This window comes from Panthera onca, chromosome X (genome assembly GCF_046562875.1).
Source record: "Panthera onca isolate mPanOnc1 chromosome X, mPanOnc1 haplotype 2, whole genome shotgun sequence".
Lineage (NCBI taxonomy): Eukaryota > Metazoa > Chordata > Mammalia > Carnivora > Felidae > Panthera > Panthera onca.
The window spans coordinates 81,895,978-81,922,916 of record NC_138357.1 but is presented as its reverse complement, the minus strand read 5'-3'; the positions used below and the strand labels follow the sequence as shown (position 1 = coordinate 81,922,916).

The 26,939-nt window shown below is 43.8% G+C and overlaps 2 protein-coding genes and 1 non-coding gene across 8 annotated transcripts in view; 2 read left to right on the top strand and 1 right to left on the bottom strand.

The window, feature by feature from the left end:
* Window positions 1–1,304: 1,304 nt before the first annotated feature.
* Window positions 1,305–9,648, top strand: TRO (trophinin; the record flags this gene model as incomplete). Its single annotated transcript, XM_081793621.1, has 10 exons — window positions 1,305–2,486; window positions 3,137–3,241; window positions 3,357–3,420; window positions 3,677–3,756; window positions 4,270–4,361; window positions 5,072–5,151; window positions 5,245–5,287; window positions 5,706–5,768; window positions 6,339–6,453; window positions 7,467–9,648. Coding segments are annotated over 10 exons (3,705 nt in total), but the record flags the coding sequence as incomplete, so codon positions are not given.
* Window positions 5,973–6,101, top strand: LOC145714786 (small nucleolar RNA SNORA11). The gene has a single exon (XR_014136993.1). It is a non-coding gene; the product is annotated as a small nucleolar RNA SNORA11 (small nucleolar RNA).
* Window positions 9,649–11,106: 1,458 nt separating the features above from the next.
* Window positions 11,107–26,939, bottom strand: part of PFKFB1 (6-phosphofructo-2-kinase/fructose-2,6-biphosphatase 1) — a 111,745-nt gene continuing 95,912 nt past the window's right edge. For 5 of the 6 annotated variants that reach the window (XM_081793618.1, XM_081793620.1, XM_081793619.1 and 2 more), the window contains 4 exons: window positions 15,699–15,828; window positions 12,958–13,020; window positions 11,830–11,894; window positions 11,107–11,473 (listed from right to left, as the gene is read on the bottom strand). In XM_081793618.1, coding sequence (XP_081649744.1) covers window positions 11,414–11,473; window positions 11,830–11,894; window positions 12,958–13,020; window positions 15,699–15,828 — 318 coding nt within the window. In that variant the 3' untranslated portion in view covers window positions 11,107–11,413. The remainder of the gene's footprint in view (window positions 11,474–11,829; window positions 11,895–12,957; window positions 13,021–15,698; window positions 15,829–26,939) is intronic. The other variant, XM_081793616.1, reaches the window with a different exon arrangement.

Sequence of the window (26,939 nt, the reverse complement as noted above, 5' to 3'; positions counted from 1 at the left end):
GATCCGGTTTGGGCCACCGAAGTAGTGATCAGGACCCAGAAATGAGGGGCAAAATCTATTTTGAATAGCTAAAACGACCTAACTCAGACGGGCAGAAAGAGGGGCTAGGACCTGGTTGATTGTGGTTTGAAATGGGAAGGGATAGAACCTGGTAGTATTCGGGAACAAGGAATACACTATAGCGTAATATCGTTGGATGTGTGGGTGGGGTATCCATGTCGCAGAAAGGGCGAACCGGTCACTTGTAAACGTGGAAGTGTGGGTGCGGTTTGGGGGAAGGGGAGGTGCAGGGACATACTGCAGAGAGAAGGGAAGGGGCGTATTAGGGAAAGAGGAGGTGTGGAGAAATACTGCAGGACGGAGGGAGGGGGCATATCAGGAAGGGGCGGGTGCGTGTCTGTACCACAAAGAGGAGGTGGGCTGTGTTGGGGAAGGGGCGGTGCAAAGTAGTCCTGCAGGGAGGGAGCGGGCTGGTGTTGGGGGATCGTTTGGACTGAAATATGATGCAGTTAGGAATAGGATGCAGTTAGGCTGGCCGAGATGTTCTGCTGCTCTGAGAGGAGGGGGTGTCTGTGGGATTGAGGTGGTCTGACTGTCCAGTCCACCAAAGCGCATGTGCATGAAAGCATGAATACATACTACTCTTCCCACCCCCGCACCACTTGGTGCGCATGCGCACTATTTAGTTGCAGTAGGGGGCGTGTGTAAGCTAACGGGGCGGGGCTGTATAACTGACTTGCAGTTTCTTGGAGGCAAAAGGAGCTAGGGTTTGGATAGGTGGTCTGGGTTTCTAGGTGTGAGAACCCAGTCATTGAAGGGTTTGGGGTCCAAAGTTAGATGAGATTCCGCCTTCCTTCAGGATAGGCAGGAAGTCAGGTGAATCTCCCTCTTCTTCTCATTCTTCCCTAACTCAGACCCCTTCCCCTCAGGCTCAGCTGTTACTCGGCCTTTCAGAAAATGGATAGGAGAAATGACTACGGTTATAGGATGCTCCCATTCCAGGTGAGGTCTCTTTATATTCTCACCAGTCCATCTGTCCCGTACTGAGTTCATTTATTGCTCTTGAGCCCCCTACCACTCTATAGTTGAAGAATTTCCTGCCTAACCTGTCTCAGCCCTCCCCCTATCAGGGGAAGGAGGAGGGGAGGAAAACCTGCTTTACTCTATCTCCTGCTCCCTTTCTCTTCCCTCACGCTCCCCTTCAATCACTGCGCAGAGGAAGGGGAGGCCTTCGTGGAAAGGGTGGGCTGTAGGGAGGCCAGATGGCTCAGCAGATCATAATCCTAAGTGTGTAGGGCCCTCTGTTTCCCCCTGGGAGCCTGGGGCTTCACTTCCCTCCAGATATACAGACTGGGACGACAGAAGAAGACAGAGTCTTGCTGATGCATACCCTCTTGGCAGCAACCAAGGACCCTCTGGCCATGGACCCACCAGTTGCCAACCAGCCTAAGAAAAGCAAGACCAAGAAGTCCCCTAGTAAGGCTATTACTAAGACCATACCTGCTGCCCCTACAGTCTCATCTACCAATGTGATTCCCACTATCAAGCCTAAAGTAACTTTGCAGGCTTTAAACCTGCCTGCCATCCCCCAGATCAACCAGGCTGAAGATACCACTGAAACAGCCAATACTCAGGCTTCTTCAGTCACTGCTCAGCCTACGAAAGCCAATAAGACAAAGAGTGTTATGGCTAAGGCAGACCAAGTCTTCCAATCTCTAACTGGCAATGAGAGTGTTACTGCACAGATCAAGACACCCTTACAGGCCCTCAACCTACCAGACATCCTGAAGGCTATCCAGGCTCCAATTACCATTGAGTCAGCCAACTCCCAGGCCTTGATAGCCCCCACTAAGCCCAAGAAAGCTTCTAAAGCTAAGAAGGCTGCTGATAAGGCTATAACTAGTGCTACTGATATCTCACTGGCTTTAACCACCACCCACACAGCTATTACCCAAGGCAGAATTACTAATGAGGCAGCTACTACTCATGCCACAGCAGCCTGCATTAGAACTAATAAAGCCTCCAAAGCCAAGAAGGCAACTGTTAAGGGCATACATACTGACACTGAATTTCTAGAGGCCCCAAATGCCACTGAGACAGCTACCAGGCAGATTGAGGCCACAGCAGCAGCTATCTGGCCCAAAAAATTCAAGGGCAAGAAGACTGCCATTAAAGGCCCAAATTCTGCCTATGAGGCCTCTGAGGCTCCACCTGCCACTCAAATGGTCACAAACCAAGCCCTAGCAGCCACCCTCCAGGTCAAGAGAGGGTCCAGGGCTCATAAGTCTGCCACTAAGGCCAAGATAGATGAAAGCCAGACTAAAATTGTTGACCAAGGGGCCCAGGCCAAGATGGCCACCTTTAAGACCAACATAAATGCCCTTGAGACTCAGGTTGCTGCTGCTGTCCAGGCCCTGGCAGATGACTACCTGGCTCACTTGAGTCTGGAGCCTACAACCAGGACCCGGGGCAAGAGGAAACAAAAGGTGAGATCTCTGACATTACCACCCTTAATTTTCATTTCTTTCCCATTCCTATCCTCATAGTTTGTTCATTTGTTCTATAAAAGTTTACTGAGACTTTTTAGTCTGAGCCAGTACCTGTGTTCAGATAGGCTGTGAGAGATGCTGAGAAGAATGCAATATAGTTCCTGCTCCCTGACGGTTCATAGATTGGTGGGGAAATAATACATCCATACACTTAGCTACAACCTGGATATAATTCAACTTGTATTTTCATAATAGTTACCATGAGGCAGGCTTTATCTTGGGTACAGTCATATAGGTTCTGTCTTTATGTTTTGAAAGTAACTTTTGCTATCTGGGGATCACAGATACAGTGTTACAGATAAGAAAGCTGAGTTTCAGAGAGGTGAAGTGACTTGTCCAGTCAGTGGTGGCCAACGAAGAGGAGGAACCCCAGGTCCTGCCCTTGGGTGGCTTCTGTCCTGATAGGGAAATGAAACTCCTGCCTGGAAGACAGTGAAAGACAAATCTGGGACTCAGGGTCGCTAATTGTAAGGTCAAGACCCATTACAGGGAGGGTTTAGGGGATTTTTAGGAGGAGGTAGGATAAGGATACAGAGCTGTCTCTTTCACCTGATGACTCTGGACCTTCCTTCTTTCTAATGATGTAGTCCAAGCATCTGAATGGGGATGAGAGAGGTGGCGATAATTACAGGTTGGTCCCATGGGGCTGGAGGCCTCCGCCACCCCGAGATGTGGCTCTTTTGCAAGAAAGGGTAAGACTCCAATGCTGTCCAGTCTCTTCTTTTTTTCACCTTTCTTCTTTTCTGTCATTCTTCCAAGTTTTCTAAAAACATATTGAGATCTCCCCATGTATTCCTCTTCTCCCAGGCAAATAAGTTGGTGAAATACCTGTTGGTTAAGGACCAGACAAAGATCCCCATCAAGCGCTCAGGTAGAGTCATACCAACCCTCCTCCCTGAAATCTCCTGTCGATTCCCATCTCTCCCATGCCCTGGGGTAACCATTTACTTTATAGCTCCTCATTCTCTCATATGTCTTCCTCTTTCCTTCTTACACTGTGCCATGGCTGGCATCTCCTGTTAACATAGTTCAGAACTCAAACTGCACTGAGCCCACAGGTTGTCAAAAGGGCTGCAGCTCTGTGGCCCCTGCTTAGCCCAGCTGCTCCTACCTTTCCCTTCTTACAGACATGCTGAAGGATATCATCAAAGAATATGATGAATATTTTCCAGAGATCATTGAACGAGCAAGCTACGCTCTGGAGAAGGTGAAGGGGCAGCCCTGGGGGATGGGCGCAACGGGGAAGCCTTGAATCAAAGACATACATGTCCCTTCCGGGATAGACCACAGAGACTCACTAATCCAACCCCATCACTGTCCATATGGGCAGACAGTGGCCTAAGTGGGAACATAGACTAGCCCAGGGTTACACAGCAAGTCAGTGGTAAAAGCACAGTTAGGACCCATGCCTCCCAATTTAGTCCTGTCTGCTGCTAGACATGTCCTGTAATGTATTTCAGATGCTCACCTCTCCCTTTCATTCCCCATTCTCTGTATCCCTACATCCCCACTAATTACAAAGGTGATGCTGATAATAATAGTACATTTCTTACCTGCTTGCTGTAGTGGTGGCAACTTAGCTAAGTGCTTTGCGTGCATTATCTCACTGATTTTGCACACACACTCGAAACTCTACACAGGGAAGTGTGGGATGCTCAAGAAGATCATTGATGCCTAGGCTGAATTTTGTGATCTCACAGGCTATTCTTTTACTTGGCAGATGTTTCGAGTCAATCTGAAGGAAATTGATAAGCAAATTAGCTTGTATATTCTGATCAGCACTCAGGAATCCTCTGCAGGCATACTGGGAACGTAAGCTGGGAAAGGGCTGGGATGGGAGGGAGGCTCTGCTTCTGTCTATGGCCCTATCCCATCCCTGTCATCCCTCCCCATATCTCCTTGGAGAGGCAGGAAGACAGGGCTGAAGAAGTCCCGTTCCAGCTCCTACACCCAGTTGGAGCCCTGCACACGGTAGTGGTGCTTGATTATGATTGAATGAAGGTGTAGAAGCCTGAAGCAGTGCATTCCTACTGTCAGGTTTTCTGTTTCTTCAGAAGCTTCCCAGGAAAGTAGACCTGTCATTGCTTGTCTCTTCCTACTGGCTTTGGTAGAGTGATTCTCAAAGGAGGGTTTCCTAGGGTAGGTGAATCATGATTCTTAAAGGACAGGGGCCACCACTGGGGCCGTTCCTAGAATTCTCTTGGAGCATAAGGATCTGGGAGAAAAAGAAGGGATTCACATTGGCTGGGTACCTGGGTTGTACCAGTTTAACAAGCATTCTTCCATCTTATTAGAAACCTGAGGCAGGGGAAGATTGGATTCTCCCATTTTACTGAATAGGAGACTAGGACTCAAGAGTCTAAGTGCCTTGCCCAGGGTCACATAGAGCTTGAAGCATAGACTGGGCAGATTTCTCTCATGTCTGAGGAATCTGGGAGAGGCTAGCTTAGTGAACTGACTGGTGTGTTATTTGCAGATGGCTGCTAGACATAAACCTCCTCTCTACCCTGTTATTCCCCTAGGACCAAGGACACACCCAAATTAGGTCTTCTCATGGTGATTCTGAGTGTCATTTTTATGAATGGCAACAAGGCCAGTGAGGGTGAGTGGCTGAGCATGCACCTGAATGGGTGGCCACAGTTGGAATTCCACATGTTCATTTTCTGTCCCTGTCTCCTCTTGCCTCCCCTTGCAGCTGTCATCTGGGAGGTGCTGCGCAAGCTGGGGCTGCGCCCTGGGTATGATTGGGCTCTTTCAGTGCTTGCTGTCCATGTTGTCCTTTGACAAGAGAGGAATCCCAGGAATTCATCAGTCTGGTGGTCTGGTGGAGTGGGCAAGGGTGCTGGACTGGGTAGAGGGTCCAGGGTTCTGACCTGGGTGGATGATGAAATGGTCCTGCACTCTCTGGAGTTCATTCTCCCTATGTAATTCCTATGTCATTCTAAGCTGAGATACAAGATAGAACTTCAGGGGCATCCCTGACAAAGAACCATCTGGCCTCAATTTCTTGCTTCCAGCGACCATGTGTTCACTACTCTCCCGGCTTCATTGGGACTGTTGCATGTGCTAGAGAGGTCTCTTCCATGTTGAGAAATGCCTCTGCTCTCATTTGGGAAGTTTTCATCTCTGTTTATGGGTTATTTTTCCCATTGTCAGGGTGAGGCACTCTCTTTTTGGGGAAGTGAGGACACTCATCACAGACGAGTTTGTGAAGCAGAAGTAAGTGGTATTTGGGGGCTTTGTTTGGCCCTGAAATGTTCTGAGTGTGCTGGCTTGGTTAATAAATTGCTTTATCAGCCATTTTATTATACTAGCTTTAGATGTAATAAGAGCATCCTATGCCCTAGAACTGAGTTCTGTCCACCATTCCTATAAGTGGACAATTCCAGGACTGGGCTAGACCAAAGACAAGACCCTTGCTTTGGGGTGTGCTCAGAGCAGGGTGCCTGAAGAATGGCTCCTCTGTTTACAACACACCCAACAGGAACTTGGGTTTACTCCTCACAGGTGGCAAGATACTTTGGCCTTCCTGTGACACCATGCCCTATACATTCCTTCTCTGAAGCATCAAGTGACTGCTTTGCACAGAGCCAATGGGAAATGACTCCATATTAGAGACCAAGATCATGAACTAGGTTTGGGAGTGAGTCTGGGGAAGACGGGTCTTAGAAATCCTTCTCCAGGAGCTGAGTTTAGTATTTGTTTCAAAGAGGTTGCCATCTAGTGCCCAGTGGTTACACAGCAGATTTGCTTGGTTAGAAGAAGCAAGTTTCATTTCCTTTCTCCAAGGTACCTGGAGTACAAGAAGGTCCCTAACAGCAGACCACCTGAATATGAGTTCTTCTGGGGCTTGCGCTCCTACCATGAGACTAGCAAGATGAAAGTCCTCAAGTTTGCATGCAAGGTAATAGGAGAGAATTCTGACTTGTTATATTAAGGGTACTGGATGCCCCCAGCTGGGGCAGGCTACATGCAGGGATGGTCAGGCACAGGGTAGCCTGCAGTTCATATACAAACATATGTGGAACTTCATTGATGTTTGAGAATGCTGCTGAACATAAAGTTTAATTGTTTCATTCCTTTTTCATACTTTGTGTTAGTCTGCTTGCACCGCCATAGCAAAATACTACAGACTAGGTGACTTAAACAATAGAAATTTATTTTCTCACAGTTCTGGAGACTGGAAGTCCCAGATCAAGGTCCAGTAGGGTCAGTTTCTGATGAAGCCTCTTTCCGGCTTGCAGATGAATGTCTTCTTGCTGTGTTCTCATGTGGTAGAGAGCCTCCTCTTTTCTTAAATGTTTATTTATTTTAAGAAACAGAGAACACGAATGGGGGAGGAGCAGAGAAGGAGGGAGGGAGAGAGAGAGAGAGAGAGAGAGAGAGAGAGAGAGAGAGAATCCCAAGCAGGCCCTGTGCTGTCAGCACAGAGCCTGACACAGGGCTTGATCCCACGAACTATGAGATCATGACCTGAGCTGAAATAAAAAATCAGATGCTTAACCGACTAAGCCACCCAGGTGCCCCAAGAGAGAGAGCTTCTTTTTATAAAAACACTAATCCTATTGGAGTAAGGCCCCGCCTTTATGACCTCATTTAGCTCTACTTCCATAAAGGCCCAATCTCCAAATACAGTCACATTGGGGGCTGGTGCTTTAACATATGAATTTTAGGGGGACACAAACATCTAATCCATAACTTACTCTCTTATCATTTTCCATCTTTTCCATGAGGTTAAGTAACTCATCCAAGATCACACACAGCACCTTAGTTATCAGAGCTGAAATGGATATCAGGACTGACCCATGATTAGAAAAAAAAAATACTACTATTGCTTTTATACAAAGCCCATAGTATGTACTTAATATATAATTACAAATGTTATTATCCTCATAATGATTATCATCCCCATTTCAGGTGCAGAAGAAAGACCCCAAGGACTGGGCTGCTCAGTACCGGGAGGCAGTAGAGATGGAAGTGCAAGCTGCAGCTGTGGCTGAGGCTGAGGCTGAAGCCAGGGCTGAGGCAAGAGCCCAAATGGGGATTGGAGAGGAAGCTGTGGCTGGGCCCTGGAATTGGGATGACATGGATATCGACTGCCTAACAAGGGAAGAGTTAGGCGATGATGATCAGTCCTGGAACAGATTTTCATTTGAAATTGAGGCCATAGCCCAAGAAAATGCAGATGCCAGCACCAACATCAACTTCAGCAGAGGAGCTAGCACCAGGGCTACCTTTAGCAATAGTGCTAATATTAGCTTCAGTGATGCAACCAGCCCCAGTGGTGGCTTTGGTGGCAGAGCTGGCATTAACTTTGGTGGCACACCCAGCACCAGTGCCAGCTTTAGCAGTACAGCCAGCATTTGCTCTAGTGGCACACCCAGCACTAGCACTAGTTTCAGTGGTGCAGCCAGCATTAGCTTCAGTGGTGCAGCCAGCACCAACTCTAGTTTCAACAGTGAAACCTGCATTAGCTTTGGTGGCACATCTTGTACCAGTGCCAGCTTTGGTGGTAGGATCAGCTCCAGTTTCAGTATCCCACTCAGCACCAGTCCCAATTTCAGTGGTGGACTCAGCTCTGGCTTTGGAGGGACACTCAGTACAGCTGCTGGCTTCTGTGGTGCACTCATTACCAGTAGCAGTTTTGGCACTATACCCAGAACCAGCACAGTCTTTAGTGGTGCACTCAGCACCAGCACTGGATTTGGTGGCACACTCAGCACTAGTATCTGCTTTGGTGGCTCTTCCAGCTCTGATGTCAGCTTTGGTGGCACACTTAGTACCAGTATCTGCTTTGATGGCTCTCCTAGCACCAGCACTGGTTTTGATGGAGTACTCAGCACCAGTGTCTCCTTTGGTAGCTCTTCCAGCACCAGTGCTGACTTTGGCGGTACACTAAGTACCAGCATTTGCTTTGGTGGTCCTTCCAGCACTGGTGCCAGGTTTAGTGGTTCATTCAGCACCAGTGTTGGCTTTGGCAATGCACTCAACACCAGTGCTGGTTTTAGCAGTGCTGTTAGCACTAATGCCAGCCTCAGCAGTGCACCTAACACCATGTCTGGCTTTGGCGGTGTGTTCAGCACTAGTACAGACTTCAGTGGGGCACTTAGCACTACTACTGACTTTAGCATTTCTCCCAGTGCCAGCATTGGCTTTGGTGGACTTCCCAGCACCAGCCTCTGCTTTGGCAGTGTATCTAACACCAACCTATGCTTTGGTGGCCTTCCTAGCACTAGCACTTACTTTAGTGGTGCTACCAGTGCTAGTTTTGGTGATGGATCCAGTACCACTGCCGGTTTCATCTTTGGCAATGGCTTAAGCACAAGTGCTGGATTTAGTGGTGGACTGAGCACCAGTGCTGGCTTTGGTAGTGGACTAGGCACCAGTGCTATCTTCGGTAGTGGACTGAGTACCAGTGCTGGCTTTGGTGGTGGACTGATCTCAAGTGATGCCTTTGGTGGTGTACTGGGCACCAATGCTGGTTTTGGCAGCACACTTGGCACCAGTGCTGGCTTTAGTGGTGGCCTCAGCATCAGTGATGGCTTTGGTGCTGGGCCTAATACCAACTTCAACGGAGGACCAAGTACCATCATTGGCTTTGGCAGTGGTTCCAACACCAGCACTGGCTTTATTGGTGAACCTAGCATCAGCACCAGCTTTAATGGTGGACCCAGTTCTATCATTGGCTTCAGCAGTGGACCAAGCAGTGGTGATGGCTTTGGCGGTGGACCAAGAAATGGTGCTGGCTTTGGTGGTGAAGCCACCAGCCTTGTTGCCTGTAGCTTCTCCTATAGCTAGTGAGGTTTCAGGTAATTACAACATTTCCACAGCATGGCCTATGGGAATGGGTATAATAGCTGGGAAATTTTAAGAAACCTTAAAGTGGGAGGGTTGGGTAGGGAGATGAGGACAATGATGGAAGTATGAGAAAATATTTGTTGCTAAAATGTGCTTCTGTTTGGTGTTTTGTTTTCAGATCCCAGGTTTACAGATAATGCTAATTAATTGCAGCAGTTCTTCCCATGGATCCAAGGTACATCCTTGGAATCTTTGTCCATACAGCAGTATAAGCAGATATTATCAATCAGCTGAGGGTGACACACTATGAAAAATCTGCTTGCTGATCCTGCTTTATTGTTTGCTTTTTGTGTGCTGTCATATTTTGGTATCGGAGTTATATTAAATTTGCAAAATGAATTGGAGTTTTTTTCTGTCTTTTAATGTGCTTAGGTTGTTGTGAGGGACATTTTAGGTTCATAAAAGAAAGATATCAGCATAGCTTTTCAGAGATGGTGGGCTCCAGCTTTAGGTTAAAATGAAAGTATGATTTCAATGGGATAAAGACCTGGGGAAAGCATGGCAGGCAAGAAGATTATAGCTTGAGCAAAGATGTCAAGGGGGAAATGCTAGAACAGAAACTTGAGGGAGAGGGTTCTGGAAGTAAATATAGATTCATTTTTAGACATTTGTATGGGAATGGAGAGATAGAGTGAGACTAGAGGTAGACACCGGAGCAAGGGAGGGTTTTCTTGAGATAGGAGAGAGACATATGAGTATGTTGCAGAGACATATAAAGGACATATAAAAGCCAATAAAGGACAAGAGATAGATAAGGAACAGTCAACAATTGACTGAAGTAGCCCATGCCTGAGAAGGTGGGATGAGATAGAGTGCCAGAGAATAGAGGGTGACCTTGACTTTGAATAGGATTTAAGGGTGGCTGTGGAAGCAAATAAATGTAGGTTTGTTTCAAGTGGTAGATCCTCCCCCCAAAAAGGTAATATGTATTATACAAGGTTTGGGTCTTGCTGGAGGCTATGATGGAAGAACAAAGGAATCAAAGCAGTGAGTATACGAGTCTGTCTCTTCACCACTGGGTTGCCAATACCTAGGTGCATAGAGAGTGGTTGAAGAAATGGAATATAGAATCCAAGCTGGTTAGGAATGGAAGAACAATGAGGAGGAAGAGGACTTGTCGATTAGGAGACAATGGAGGAATCCAAAGATTATACTCTTGATGCAGTATAAGAACAAATGTTGTTCATTCAAGAAATATTACACACATGCCTCCTATGTGGGAGGCATGCTGCTAGGGATCCTATGGATGATACAGAGTTGTAAGGACTGGGGGCCAGTGGTCAGATAGCAGGATCCTTGTACTTAAGAAGTCATACTGGGAGAGGGGTGTCTAGATGATGCCAAGGTCTATGGAATGGGTAGCTGAGGGGGAAATGATCACTGGAGTTGAGGGAGTCAGGGGACTTGGAGGTCAAGGTATGGTTTGGATAATTTATATGAACATGAAAATCACTAAGGATGGCAGCAGGAGTTGGAAAAGAGAGGAACACTATGGTCTAGGTGCAGATTCTTCTGAGTGTATGAATGAAGGTATCATGTCCTCATCCATGCTGCCCACCAAGGAACAAGGCCCATAGGTACTCACAGAGACCTATATCCTCCCTCACTTTTAGAAGTGCTACCCCAAAACCCTACCCTCCAGGAAGCCCTCATCCATTCCACACCCCACAGCAACAGAGGCATTTCACAAAGTAAGATCTTAAGAAGATCTTGTAGGAGAAGTCTCACAATGACTTCCTCTCCCTCCTTGTAGGCAGCAAGAGAAGGCTTTATTGATAAGGAACTAGGAATTAAGAAAGAAAAAGCTTCATTCATAACTAGACAGCTCCTTGGTTGTAGCTGGAAATTGAGGTCTGTTTTGGAGATGCTGAGGGCTTCTTCACTAGAAGCAGGGGTCTTCTAGTAAGACCAAGTCCAGCGTCTTGAGGTAAGAGAAGTGCAAGGTAAGCAGCACTTAAAGGTGGGAAACAGTGGAGACAAAGGCAGTTTGACTTCTTGGAAAGGGCTCAGTAATGGGCAGGGACAGTGTCCAGGGCTTCCTCAGGTTCTCGGGTGATGTCCACATTCTGGGGGAAGAGAGCCCAGGATTAATAGGAAGGAGATACCACTATGGAGCCCCAGACCCACCCCTGCCTCTTGTCCTTTCGTCCCAGGCTCCTCTATTTCAGCCAGGCATGGATCCTGACCCTTTTCTCAGGCAAGCCTCTGGGGAATCTCAACCTGAGGTATTTTGGGTAAGGGTTGCTCTAGTCCCTCATCTTCAAGTCACCTCAGGCCTGGGCCATGGTTCCTGCATTTCTGGGTGCTGGTTATTCTACCTGTTGGTATGAAACATCCAAACTATGTGGGATTGGAGTGGTCTTTCTGTGCAGGTGGGTGCTTTCACTATGTGCCAGCTTAGGCCATAGAATCCTTCACCTACCTCAGGTTTCTCCCGGTGTGTGTTTACAGCTTCCACATTCAGGTAGATGGACTCCACTTTGCAGCCTCAGAAAAGAACAACCAGTCCATCCATAAGCCCCCAAGGTAAGCACAGGTCTTTCCTAAGGTGTCATTCACTCCCATGCCCATCACCACCCATACCCCCAGCTCCACACTGTGTGCAGATTGTGACTGGGCTGTAGGGAGGAGAATGTAGACCAGCTGTGTGACATATGGGGAAGACACCAAGTCTAAGAGGAGTCAATGGGGTGTCCTCCCACCTGTCCCTGATAGTCTTAGAGTTCTCTGAGCCTCAGTTGCTCAACTGGGAATGGGAAGGAGATGAGAATACATGATCTCTGGGGCCTCCTTCAACTCTTGTGGTCTATGAGGCAGCAATCTAATATATATAATAATGATGGAGTTCTGTGGATCTTCTAAGCTGTGTTAAATGCTGAAGTGGTGGAAGAGTTCTGGGGCCATTGCCTTGGGGCAATCAATCCCAGGTAAAGTTCATTTAGAGGCAAAATGATTATGGCAACACCAGAGGTATGGAAGGTCACAAGGGAGTTCTGGGAGCCTGAAGAAAAAGGAGAGTGATATCACTGGGGTCTGGGGCTGGCAGAAGAAGCCTAATGCCTGTAGAAGCCCCCCTTAGCTCCATCTCTGTGGATTGCACCCTGCTCAGGGCTTCAGTGTGCTGTTTGCCCTGCTCACATCCTAGAAGATAGTAGAGTCTCTGTCTCTCTCCTGCTCATGAATATTTCATAGAAAACTAATGCCCCAAGAGATAGTCTAAACTGACCAGGCCAATCTTTGAGCCCTTTCTTCAATTTGGTCCCAAACTACACTTATTCCTCTGGTCCCCTTTGGGGACCTCTTCTACAGCTAGTTCTCCATGCTCAGTGCTTTGATAGAGCCAGAGAAAGTTGAGGCCAAGCCCTGGATTTAGAGGCCATCCCCGTTCTTCCCTGTTCTCATTTTATTACTGCTAATCTTTCCTTCACCAACACATCCAATTACATACCCAAGAAACCTCCCCAAGGTCTCTGCTGTACAAATGGTATGCACTGGAGGTATGCTCATGCTCTCTATGTGCCTTTCCTCAGATGAGGGTAGGGGCACTCACCATAAGCCACAGGTGTGAGTTTAAGCACTGTGTGCAAAGGACACTTGAGATATGGCAACTCATCTAGAAAGGAGGAGAAAACAGCCATCAGAGACAGGGTAGTGTGGAGGGTACCACCTCCCCAGGCTTCTTCTGCCACAACCCCTTCCTTATGGTCAGCTTCATCAAGGGCACACTCCCCACACTCTGCAGTGGGTAGTGCTGAGAGTAGGGTGGGCAATGACAAAAAACGCAGAGAGGTGGCCTCTAGAACAGGGAGAAAAGAGGTCCCTGGGGAATGTGGACAGATTGTGAGTTCTCCAGGAGGGACAGGCTGGTCATCTGGGAAGTGGTTGGTTTATCTCCTCATTAACAGGGCAAACATGAGACCAAGGCAGACCTCTATCCTGCCCCAGCCTCAGGCTTTCCACAGGCCTCTAAATGAAGGCACACAAATGTATGTCAGCAAGTTTTCTGAGACCTTGCTATGTGCCAGGACCCTTGGATAGGTGTACATGCACCTTCACAGCTCCCACAGTTTTTGCTCCAGCCCAGGCCTGTGCTCTCTGATTCCTCTCACACTTGTTGATGGACAAGCATTTCTTGATTCACTTGTTTCCAGTTGTAGACTATTGTTCATAAAGTTGTTTTGAATATTCATGTACCATTTCTTATGTGGGCCTAGGTTTTATTAGACATCCCTGAGAGGAGGAGTTGATCAGGCCCAATTCAATGGATGAGGACATTAAGCCTCTGAGAGGGAAGACATTTGCCTTATGTCACCCTCAGGAAGTGGCAGCACTGGGACTTGAACCTAAGACCCTCAGAGACTAAATGCGTGCTCTGCCCACTGCAGCCAACTACCATTGCCTTGGAGGGGCTCATAGTGTCATGGGAATGGCACCCTCATTTGCCACTATTCTCCAACGACAGTCACTCTCACTCACCCAGCATGCACTTACCACTTCCCATCTCCCTTCACTGAGCCAGAACCCCACCCCTCATGGCTTCCCTGCCCCCAAGGTTGATCCTGGTCTTTTAAGGTCACCACCACCCTCCTAGCCTCCTGAGGCATCAGGTTTGGTGATATCCTGGGCATCTATCCTGCTCCTCCTCATCTTTGTCATCATCATTGTCAGGCTCTGGGCCCTCTGGTTGCATTTGGTGCAACATCTCATTCCACCCTTGCTGATACTCTGCAGGGGTTACTGTTCCCCTGCACACATGACACACATGGCACACATGACAACTGGACTCAGAGAAGGGAAGTGACTGACTTGTCTGAGGTCTCTGACCTAGCTCTGCCACCACCTGGACAACTGACCTTGGCCCAGCCTTTTCTCTCTCTAGCCTTCAGAGTTCCCATCTCTCATAGGACAGGATTGGACCAAATGTACTCTGAGCGTGCCCCAGCTATGAGGCTCCTGGGGGGTCTGCTTCCTGAGTCACATCATCTCTCTGGGCCTTAAGTTTCCTCACGGAGTAATAGGGGTAAAAGCATGCCCCGAGCACTGCCTGGCCCAACTCCCAGGGCCTCTGTGAACAACTGGTATGTCCTGTGCATGAAAGCATGTAGGAAGTGGGTGAAGCAGTGTGAGAATGACAGGTGAATGTACCACTCCCCACCCCACCCCCTACAAATCTATGCATTAACTGGGAATCCTCTGGAAAGCACCTGAGATTGACACCCCTCACTGACCCTCTGAGCCCATGATCTTGGGTAAATCACTTTACCTCTCAAAGCCTCCATTTCCTCATCTGCACAGAGTTACAGTGCTTGCCTCATGGTCTCAAAGACAGTACCAAGCAATGGAGATTGGAAGCTGTCAGAAATCTAGTAGCACAAGAACCCTCACCCCAAGCCCCATCATGTTTTCCAGTGAGGAGACTGAGAACCAGGCAGAGGAAATGACTTGTTCAATGTCAAGTTCTCAAGTTCCCTAGGTTTCGATTTTTGATGACTTGATATTATAAGTGCCCTTTATTTGGAAACTACCATAGTAGAAAATATTCAAGTCTGCAGGACATCGCACAATATAACTTTCAAGTATAACTTTTCAATGTCCTCACATACTCAGAGTATCCTGGAGATGCTCATACTTCAGCATCCACATCAGAAATGGACTCTTACACCCAAGGTTAACCTAACAGTCCCTTTCTAGGCTCTCTGCCCTAGTTTGCATTGCAGCATATGTTGTCATTGTATAGATACTCTGTAAATTATAATGTCTAGATATATTTTTAAAAAGAAATTATTTAAGAAATAAAATGGAAATATCACTATCTTGGGAGAAATCATCCCCACAACAAAGACAGAAACCTATAATCAGGATCATTAGGCAACAAAAAGTTCCATTACCACCTGACGACAGCATGCTTCATAGAAAAACTGGCTCAGCTTTTTCATGTTGATGCATACTGTTAGTGTTGGCTTTTAAAACATTAGCTCAAAATAATACTAATAGCAGCAGCTAACACATATAGCCCATACTATGTGTCATGAATTGCCCTCACCTCTTTACATATGTTAATGTATTTAAACTTCATCATTATTTCCCCATTTTACAGATGAGAAAATTGAGGCCAGAGAGGCTAAAGTAATTTGCCAAAGCTAGTATGTTACAGAGCAAGAATCTGAACTCAAGCATCTTTGTTCTAGATACTGTGCTCTTAACCACTAAGGTATAAACCACAGACTGCTGGTGTAAGGGTTCCAAATCATACCCAGCTCCCTATGCCAGGAACAGAGAGGAGAGTGGTACCTGAGCTCTTATCCAAGAAGTAGGCCAGGAGGCACCGCATGACAGCCTGGTGGCAGATCACCAGTACATTTTCCTGCCGTTCTAGCTCCATTATAACTGGCTCCAGACGCTGAACCAGATCCTCATAGGACTAAAAATGAGAGAACATTTGGGTTAAAAGAATAGATGAGGCACATTTGCCCAGAGAACTCAGGACTAGAAATCAGGAAAAGTTGGATCTGGTGCCAGTTCAGTTATTGACCCAACAATATTGTCTTAGGCAACTCACTTCTTTTTAGGGTCTTAGTTTCTCATGTACTAAATGGGGACAATCAATACAGTGGACTACATAACAATAACAATAATAAAACTTCTTAATATAAAATTCCTAGAAAAACCACATAAAATAAATGGTTGCACTGCTGACCTTTTAACAAAATAAAGGAAATATGAATGAAGGATTCCAAAATGAAGAAAAACTTGGGGAAAAAGAGAAATAAGTGGATAGAGAAGCCACAATACTCTGGGGGCATTTTTCAATCACAATATCTAAGAGGCTTGAGATTTTAAAACCTCATAGAGACAGAAGACAAGGCCTTAGGTGTGTAGACGGTGGAGAATCAGGACTGAAACTTTCACATACATCTGAGACCCTCAAAGGGCTACATCTTTTTTAATTTTTTTAATTTTTTTAAATTTTTTTTCAATATATGAAGTTTATTGTCAAATTGGTTTCCATACAACACCCAGTGCTCAACCCAAAATGTGCCCTCCTCAATACCCATCACCCACCCTCCCCTCCCTCCCACCCCCCCCATCAACTCTCAGTTTGTTCTCAGTTTTTAAGAGTCTCTTATGCTTTGGCTCTCTCCCACTCTAACCTCTTTTTTTTTCCTTCCCCTCCCCCATGGGTTTCTGTTACATCTTTTTAAAAATTTTTTAACCTTTATTCACTTTTGAGAGACAGAGAGAGACAAAGCATGAGCGGGGTAGGGACAGAGAGGGGGACACAGAACTGAAAACAGACTCCAGGCTCTAAGCTGTCAGCACAGAGCCTGACGCAAGGCTTGAACCCACAAACCATGAGAGCATGACCTGAGCCAAAGTCAGACGCTCAACCGACTGAGCCACCCAGGCACCCCAGGGATACATCCTTAATAGAAGTGTAAACCAGAAAAAAAATATCCATAGGAGGAGGGGCAAACATGGCAGAGAAGTAGGGGAATCTGAGGTTCCCTAATCTCTCAAATAAAGAAGTGTTGAAGCCAAAGGGCTTTGAACCCTAAGAGTCCAGGAGGAACACAGACAGAGTCGCTTACAGGGAACCACCAGGACAACCTGATGGGCCATAGATGTGTGATTGGAAACTGGGAGAGATAAAATGAGTGGAGCGGTGGGATCCCCTTCTGCAGAGGGGAGGGATCCCCTTTTGCAGAGAGACAAAGGGAAGAGAAAGAGAGGCTGGGGAAGCATAGGACTGTATCTGGATAAGAGAAAAAACCACGGACTGGGACAAAGAAAGATCCAATCTCTAACTGAGGGGCTTTCTCAAGACTGGGGCTGGCTGCCCGGTTCGTGCACCTGGGGAGGAGAGGAGCTGGTCTGGGCTCGGTGGCTAGGTCAAGGGCACAGTCTGTAGTAGGAGAAAGTGATCCCCTCTCTGGAGTGCTGTGGGACAGGACAAAGCCTGCCTGCATTTACCAGCCAGAGACCACATATTGGGTGGTGCAGAGTGGCACTTCTCCAGTACCGGGGTGTGCAGAGTGAAAGTTTGAATCCCAGTCAAGTGCCCGGGCATGGGAATAAGCAGAGCGAGACAAACCACCTTGTTTGTGCCCACAACAGTGATGACGGCTTGAACAGAGTGGTTTGGGACTCCAGGTCAATGGAGGAGGGACTGGAGTGTTGCCATTTTTCTCCCCACCACCACCAAAGTGGGGTCTCAGGGATAGGATTGGATAGTGTGGCCCACAGTGGAAGCGGGACCTGCCTACAACCAAACCTCTCCTGCATGTGGCAACTGCATATCTACTGGAGCAGGATTGATGCTGATGAACCAGACGAATCCTCCTCCAGACCAGTGCTGTTGGATTGCCTGGTTTAATTCTTGGATAATTCTTATTATATAGATATATTCTCCCTTCCTTTTCTCCTTCTTATCTCTTCCCCCCTCTAGTCTGGTTACTCTGGTTGTTGGTTTGGTTAAGCAGACATATTTAGTCCATTCTCTTGATACATGTTCTACAGCTTCTTCTTTATTTTCTTCTCTCTCTCTCTGGAGTAATTAAGCCTTATAGTTTCTCTGTCTGGACAACATTATCTTCTTTTCTTTTTCCCCGCCTCCTTTTTTTCCTTTCTCTCTGTATTAAGCTGTATAGTTTCTCTGCCTGATCAATGTTTATTTTTTTCCCTGCCCCTGTCATTCTCTCTTCATATGGCATGAGGCCTCTTCCATCATCACTGCTTCCACCCTGTGGTTTGCTTGTAGCTGGTGCTTCTGTTTTGTTTTTGTTTTTGTTTTTGTTTGTGTTTGCGTGTTTTTGTTTTCTGTTTGTTTTTTGTTTGTTTTCTTTCCCAGGGCTACTTCAATGAACAAATCAAAGCACACTTGGTGGAGGGTCCAAAACATCACTATAAGTAGGGAGATAAAATAACCAAAGTCACAACAGCAGAGAGCAAGTAACACTCTCCAAAAAACACCTCCTGAAGGGCCAGGCCCTGGACAATGTACGACATCTCTTTAATATAGTAGTGCTCACAGGTGCAGGGTACATAATAAGCTTTTAAAACACATAGGGACAGGAAACTAGCCAAGATGATGAAACAGAGGAATTCTCTTCAATAGAAACTCCAAGAAGAAATGACAACTAAAGAATTGATCAAAACAGATATAAACAATATAACTGAACAAGAATTTATAATAATAGTCATAAAATTAATCTCTGGGCTTGAAAAAAGCATACAAGACAGCAGAGAACTTATTGCTGCAGATTTCAAGGAACTAAAAAACGCTAGTGATGAATTAAAAATGCTATAAATGAGGTACAAAATAAAATAGAGGCGGTCACAGTGAGGATTGAAAAGGAAAAAGGGAGAATAGGTGAAATAGAAGATAAAATTATGGAAAAAGAGGAAACGGAGAAAAATAGAAACTAAAAAAATTCTGGATCACAAGGGGAGAATTAGAGAACTAAGTTATTTATGAAATGGAACAATATTGGGGTGCCTGGGTGGCTCAGTGAGTTGAGCGACCGACTTCAGCTCAGGTCATGATCTCATGGTTCATGGGTTAGGACCCCGCATTGGGTTCTGTGCTGACAGCTCAGAGCCTGGAGCCTGGTTTGGATTCTGTGTCTCCCTCTCTCTCTGCCCCTAACCCACTCGCATTTTGTCTCTGTCTCTCTCAAAAATAAATAAGCATTAAAAAATTTTAGAAATGGAACAATATCCGTATCATAGGAGTTCCAGAAGAAGAAGAAGAGAGAGAAAGGGGCCAAAGGTGTACTTGAACAAAACATAGCTGAGAACTCCTTAATCTGGGAAAGAACCAGGCAATGAAATCCAGGAGGCACAGAGACCCCCTTCAGACATAACTTGAATCAATATTCTGCATGACATATCATCATGAAACTGGCAAAATACAAAGATAAAGAGAGAATTCTGAAAGCAGCTACAGATAAATGGGCCTTAACATACAAGGGTAGACACATAAGGGTAGTAGCAGACCCATCTACTGAAACTTGGCAGGCTATAAACGAGTGGCAGGAAATCTTCAATGTGATGAACAGGAAAAATATGCAGCCAAGAATCCTTTATTCAGCAAGCCTGTCATTCAGAATAGAAGGATAGGTAAAGGTTTTCCCAAACAAATAAAAACTGAAGGAATTCATCACCACCATACCAGCCTTACAAGAGATCCTAAGGGGGCCTCTGTGAGTGAAATGTTGCAAGGACCACAAAGGACCAGAGATATCACTACAAGCATGAACCCTACAGATAACACAATAACTCTAAATACATATCTTTCAATAATAACCCTGAATGTAAATGGAATAAATGCTCCAATAAAAAAAATAGGGTATAAGAATGAAGAAAACAACAAGACTCATCTATTTGCTGTCTATAAGAGACACATTTTAGACATGAGGACATCTTCAGATTGAAAGTGAGGGAATACCATCTATCATGCTACTGGGAATCAAAAGAAAGATGGAGTAGCCATACTTATATCAGACTAACTAGATTTTAAACTAAAGGCTATAACAAGAGATGAAAAAGGAATTTATATAACAAATTACAGGGTCTGTCCATCAAGAAAAGCTAACAATTATAAATGTCTATGCAACCAATTCAGGAACACCCAAATATACAAAACAATCACAAACATAAGCAATCTTATTGGTAAGAATGTGGTTAATTGCAGGGGACTTTAATACTCCACCTATAAAAATGGACAGATCATCTAGACAGAAAATCAATAAGAAACAGTGGCCCTGAATGATACACTGGACAAGATGGACTTGATAGGTATATTTAGAACTTTCCATTGTAAAGCAGCAGAATATACATTCTTCTCAACTGCCCATGGAGCATTCTCCAAGATAGATCACACACTGGGTAACAAAACAGCCTTTAATACATATAAAAGAATTGAGATCATACCATGCACTTTCAGATCACAATGCTATGAAACTTGAAATCAACCACAGGAAAAAGTCTGGAAAACCTCCAAATGCATGGAGGTTAAAGAACATCCTACTACAGAATGAATGGGTCAACCAGGCAAAGAAGACATTAAAAAATATATAGAGGGGCACCTGGCTGCCTCAGCCAGTTGAGCGACTGACCTCAACTCAGGTCATGATCTCATGGCTTGTGAGTTTGAGCCCCACATCAGGCTTTATGCTGACAGCTCTGAGCCTGGAGCCTGCTTCAGATTCTGTGTCTTCCTCTCTCTGTCCCTCCCCCACTCATGCTCTGTCTCTCTCTGTCTCAGAAATAAATAAACATTAAAAAAATTTAAAAAAAAATATGGAAACAAATAAAAATGAAATCATGACAGTCCATACTCATTGGGATGCAGCAAAGGCAGTCCTAAGAGGAAAATACATTGCAATCCAGGCCTATCTCAAAAAAAAAAAAGAACAATCCCAAATAAAAAATCTAACAGCACACCTAAGGGAACTAGAAGCAGAACAACAAAGAAAGCCAAAACCGAGCAGAAGAAGAGAAATAATAAAGATCAGAGCAGAAATAAAGAAATAAGGAATAAAAAAAATAAAACAGTAGAACAGATCAATGAAACTAAGCGTTGGTTTTTTGAAAAAATAAAATTTATAAACCTCTAGCCAGGCTTCTCAAAAGGAAAAGAGAGAGGACCCAAAGAGATACAATCATGAAAGAAAATGGATTCATCACAACCAATCCCTCAGAAATACAAGCAATTATCAGGAAATACTATGAAAAATTATATGCCAACCAACTGGACATCCTGGGAGAAATGGATAAATTCCTAAACACCCATACACTTCCAAAACTCAAACGGGAAGAAATAAAAAATTTGATCAGACCCATAACTAGTGAAGAAATATAATCAGTTATCAAAATCTCCCAACAAATAACAGTCCTGGACCAGATGGCTTCCCTGGGGAATTCTACCAGACATGTAAGGCATAGTTAATACCCATCCTTCTGAAGGTGTTCCAGAAAATAGAAATGGAAGGACAACTTCTGGACTCATTCTATGAAGCCAGCATTACTTTGATTCCCAAACCAGACAGAGACCACACACACAAAAAAGTAGAACTACAGGCCAATATCCCTGGTGCATATGGATGCAAAAATTCCCAACAAGATACTAGCAAATCGAATTCAACCATATAAAAATAATTATTCACATGATCAAGTGGGATTCATTCCTGGGCTGCAGGGCTGGTTCAATATTTGCAAATCAATCAATGTGATAGATCACATTAATAAAAGAAAGGATAGGAACCACATGATTCTTTCAATAGATGCAGAAAAAGCATTTGACAAAATACAGCACCCTTTCTTAAAAAAACTCTCAAGAAAGTAGGGAAAGAAGGATCATACTTAAACATCATAGAAGCCATTTACGAAAGCCCACAGCTAATATCATCTTTAATGGGGAAAAACTTAGAGTTTTCCTCCTGAGATCAGGAACATGACAGGGATATCCACTCTCACTACTGTTGTTTAACATAGTGTTGGAAGCCATAGCCTTAGCAATCAGGCAACAAAATGAAATAAAAAGCATCAAAATTTTCAAACGAGAAGTCAAACTTTCACTTTTTCAGACGACATGATACTCTACATGGAAGACCTGAAAGACTCCACCAAAAGATTCCTAGAACTGATACATGAATTCAGCAAAGTCGTAGGGTACAAAATCAATGTACAGAAATTGGTTGCATTTTTATACATCAATAATGAAGCAACAGAAAGGGAAATAAAGAAACTGATTTCATTTACAATTGCACCAAGTACCATAAAATCCCTAGGAATAAACCTAACCAAAGACGTAAAAGATCTGTATGCTGAAAACTATAGAAAGCTTATGAAGGAAATTGAAGATACAAAGAAATGAAAAAACATTCCATTCTCATGGATTGGAAGAATAAATCTTGTTAAAATGTCAATACTACCCAAAGCAATCTACACATTCAATGCAATCCCAATCAAAATTGCACCAGCATTGTTCTGAAAGCTAGAACAAACAACCCTAAAATTTGTATGGAACCACAAAAGACCTCAATAGCCAAAGTAATATTGAAGAAGAAAACCAAAATGTGAGGCATCACAATCCCAGACTTCAGCCTCTACTACAAAGCTGTAATCATCAAGACAGTATGGTATTGGCAGAAACCAGACACATAGACCAATGGAATAGAATAGAGACTCCAGAATTTGACCCACAAAAGTATGGCCAACTAAACTTTGACAAAGCAGGAGAGAGTCTCCAATGGAAAAAAGACAGTCTCTTTAACAAATGGTGCTGGGAGAACTGGACAGCAACATGCAGAAGATTGAAACTAGAACACTTACACCATTCACAAAAATAAACTCAGAATGGATGAAAGACCTGAATGTGAGTTAGGAAATCATCAAAATCCTAGAGGAGAAAGCAGGCAACAACCTCTTTGACCTCAGCTATAGCAATTTCTTGCTCCACACATCTCCAATGGCAAGGTAATTAAAAGCAAAAATGAACTATGGGACCTCATCAAGATAAAAACCTTCTGCACTGCAAAGGAAATGATCAACAAAACTCAAAGGCAACCAGTGGAATGGGAAAAGATATTTTCAAATGACATATTGTACAAAGGGCTAGTATCCAAAATCTATAAAGAACTCACCAAACTCCACACCTGATAAATAATCCAGTGAAGAAATGGGCAGAAGACATGAATGGACACTTTTACAAAGAAGCCATCCAGATAGGCAATAGACACATGAAATGATGCCCCATGTCATTCATAATCAGGGCAGTACAAATTAAAGCCACGCTGAGATACCACCTCCCACTGGTCAGAGTGCCGAAAATGAACAAATTGGGAGACTCTAGATGCTGGCAAGGATGTGGAGAAACGGGAACACTCTTGTACTGTTGGTGGGAATGCAAACTGGTGCAGTCACTCTGGAAAACAGTGTGAAGGTTCCTCAAAAAATTAAAAATGGAACTACCCTACCACCCAGAAATAGCGCTACTAGGAATTTACCCAAGGGATACAGGAGTGCTGATGCATAAGGGCACATGTACCCCAATGTTTATAGCAGCACTTTCAACAATAGCCAAATTGTAGAAAGAGCCTAAATGTCCATCAACTGATGAATGGATAAAGAGGATGTGGCTTATATATACAATGGGATACTACTTGGCAATGAGAAAGAATGAAATCATGCCATTTGCAGCAACGTGGATGGAACTGGAGGGTATTATGTTATGTGAAATAAGCCAGTCAGAGAATGAGAGATAGCATATTTTTCACTCGTATCTGGATATTGAAAACCTTAACAGAAGACCATGGGGGCAGGGAAGGGAAAAAATAGTTATAGAGAGGGAGGGACACAAACCATAAGAGACTCTTAAATACTGAGAACAAACTGAAGGTTGATGGGGGCTGGGGGAGAGGGGAGAATGGGTGATGGGCATTGAGGACGGCACTTGTTGGGGTGAGCACTGGGTGTTGTATGGAAACCAATTTGATAACAAATTATATAAAAATTAAAGAGAAAATATCCACAGGCAAAAGGAACAATGGCATTTATCTGTCTCTGCTTGACTCTTGGTGGAAAAATAAGGAAAATATTCCTGTAGTAATATATTAACCACAAACCTACCATCAGGTGTGTTTGTGGTTCAGAATTACAATACCCATGTGCTTTGGAAAATGCTAAGATGAGAGTTTAACAAAAAGTGACTTCAAGTCATTAGTTCCCAGGATTTTATGGAAGAAGCAAATGGGAATTATCCCTGAATTCTCTCAATGTAGGCTGTGGGATTCTTACATATAAATTTTGCCCATAGAAGCTCACCTAACGCACAAGGGAAATAAGCTACCATGAATGAAAATAAGCAGAAACAATAAGAGAAGAACTCTAAAAACTTAAGATAAAAGATCCAAAACATAAAATAAATGTTTTAAATTTATAAAGAAATAGAAGATGGAATAAAAATGTAAGGAAGAAAGAAGATGCTATTAAATATAATGTAGATTTTTAAAAAGTAACAGAATTTCTAGAAACAAATTATATATTTATTAAAACCGAAAACTCATTGCATTGAGTAAACAAAAGATTAGATACAAATTAAGAAACAGTGATTTAGAAGATAGTCCTGAAGAAATTACTCAAAATGCAGCAAAGACTTTAAAAATAATAATAATTTAGGAAACATAGAGTAGAGGGGCAGGATCCACACACATTAAACTGTACTTCCAGAAGGAGAAAATATGAAAAAGGAGTAAGACATAATGTCTTAGAGTTTTCTAGAATTGATGAAGAATCCCAATCCTCAGATTCAGGAAGTTTAATCCCAAGCAAAATAAATGAAAAAATATTCAGACATATCACAGTGGAACTTCAAAATAATGAAGATAAATGACATTAAAGGCAGCCAGAGAGAAGAGAAGCAGCAATTAACCTGAGTGGAGACTTCTTAGCCACATTAGAACACAGAGGACAGTGGTGGCAATATCTTCAAAATGCTGAAAGAAAACAACGGTCAAGGTACAGTTTAATTTTTTTAATTTGTATTTCAGTTGCTGTACAGAGCAAATTGATTTTACAAGTACAATTCAGTGATTCATCACTTACATACAACACCCAGTGCTGATCACAAGTGTCCTTCTTAATACCGATCTAGCCAATCTCCCTCCCACCTCCCTCCATCATCCTTCAGTTTGTTCTCTATCACTAAGAGTCTCTTGTGCTTTGTTTTCCTTTATTCTCTCACCCCTCTTTCCTATATGTTCATCTGTTTCATTTCTTAAATTCCACATATGAATGAAATCATATTGTATTTTTCTTACTCCGATTGACTTATTTCGCTTAGCATAATACATTCTAGACCTATCCACATCATTGCAAATGGCATTTTTTGATGGCTAAGTAATATTCCATTGTGTATATATACCACTTCTTTTTTATGCATTCATTGGTCCATGGACATTTGGGCTCTCTCCATAGTATAGTCATTGTTAATGATGCTGCTACAAACATAGGGTGCATATAGCCTATCGAATCTGTATTTTTGTATCCTTTGGGTAAATACCTAATAGTGCAATTGTTGAATCTTAGGGTTGTTCTATTTTTAGTTTTTTGAAGAAACTCCACACTGATCAAAGTGGTTGCACCAGTTTGCACTCCCACCAGCAGTGCAAAAAGGTTCTCCTTTTTCCATATCCTTGCCAACACCTGCTATTTCTTGTGTTGTTAATTTTAGCCATTATGACAGGTGTGAGGTAGTATCTGATTGTGGTTTTGATTTGTATTTTCCTGATGATGAGTGATGTTTAGCATCTTTTCATGTGTCTGTTAGCCATCTGGGTGTCTTCTTTGTAATAGAGTCTAGTAATGTCTTCTACCCATTTCTTAACTGGGCTGTTTGTATTATGGTTGTTGAGTTTGATAAGTTCTTTACAGATTTTGAATACTAATCATTTATCAGATATGTCATTTGCAAATATCTTCTATTCTATGGGCTGCCTTTTAGTTTTGTTGATTGTTTTTTTTTTCCTTTCCCTATGTGGAAGCTTTTTATCTTGATAAATATCATTTTTGCTTTTGTTCCCCTTGCCTTCAGTGACGTGTATAGTAAGAAGTTACTCTGGCCAAGGTCAAAGTGGTTGCTGCCTGTGTTCTTCTCTAAGATTTTGATTGTTTCCTGTCTCACATTTAGATCTTTCCTCCATTTCGAGTTACTTTTGTGTATGGTGTAAGAAAGTAGTCCAGTTTCATTCTTCTGCACATTGCTGTCCAGTTTTCCCAACATTTATTGAAGATACTGTCTTTTCTTCATTTGATATTCTTTCCTGCTTTGTCAAAGACTACCATATAGTTGTGGGTCCTCTTCTGGGTTTTCTAATCTGTTCCATTGGCCTATGTGTCTGTTTTTGTACCAGGACCATCCTGTATTTATGACTACAGCATTGTAATATAGCTTGAAATTCGGAATCATGATGTTTCCAGTTCTGTTTTTCTTTTTCAGGATTGCTTTGTCTCTTTTGGGTCTTTTGTGGTTCCTTACAAATGTTAGAATTGTTTGATCTATGTCTGTAAAGCATGCTGGTGGTGTTTTGGTAGGGATTGCATTAAATGTGTAGGTTGCTTTGGGAAGTATAGACATTAATTTTGTTAACATTTATTCATTTTTGAGAGACAGAGAGAGAGACAGAGCATGAGCAGGGAAGGGGCAGAGAGAGGGAGACACAGAATCTGAAGCAGGCTCCAGGCCCTGAGATGTCAGCACAGAACCTGACACAGGGCTTGAATTCATGAACTGCGAGATCATGACCTGAGCCAAAGCAGGACACTCAACCAACTGAGCCACCCAGGCGCTCCAGTATAGACATTTGAATAATGTTTGTTCTTCCAATCCAGGAGCATGGATGCCAGAGTAGCCATACTTATATCAGACAAACTAGATTTTAAAACAAAGACTGTAACAAGAGATGAAAAAAGGCGTTATATCATAATTAAGGGGTCTCTCCACCAAGAAGATCTAACAATTGTAAATATTTA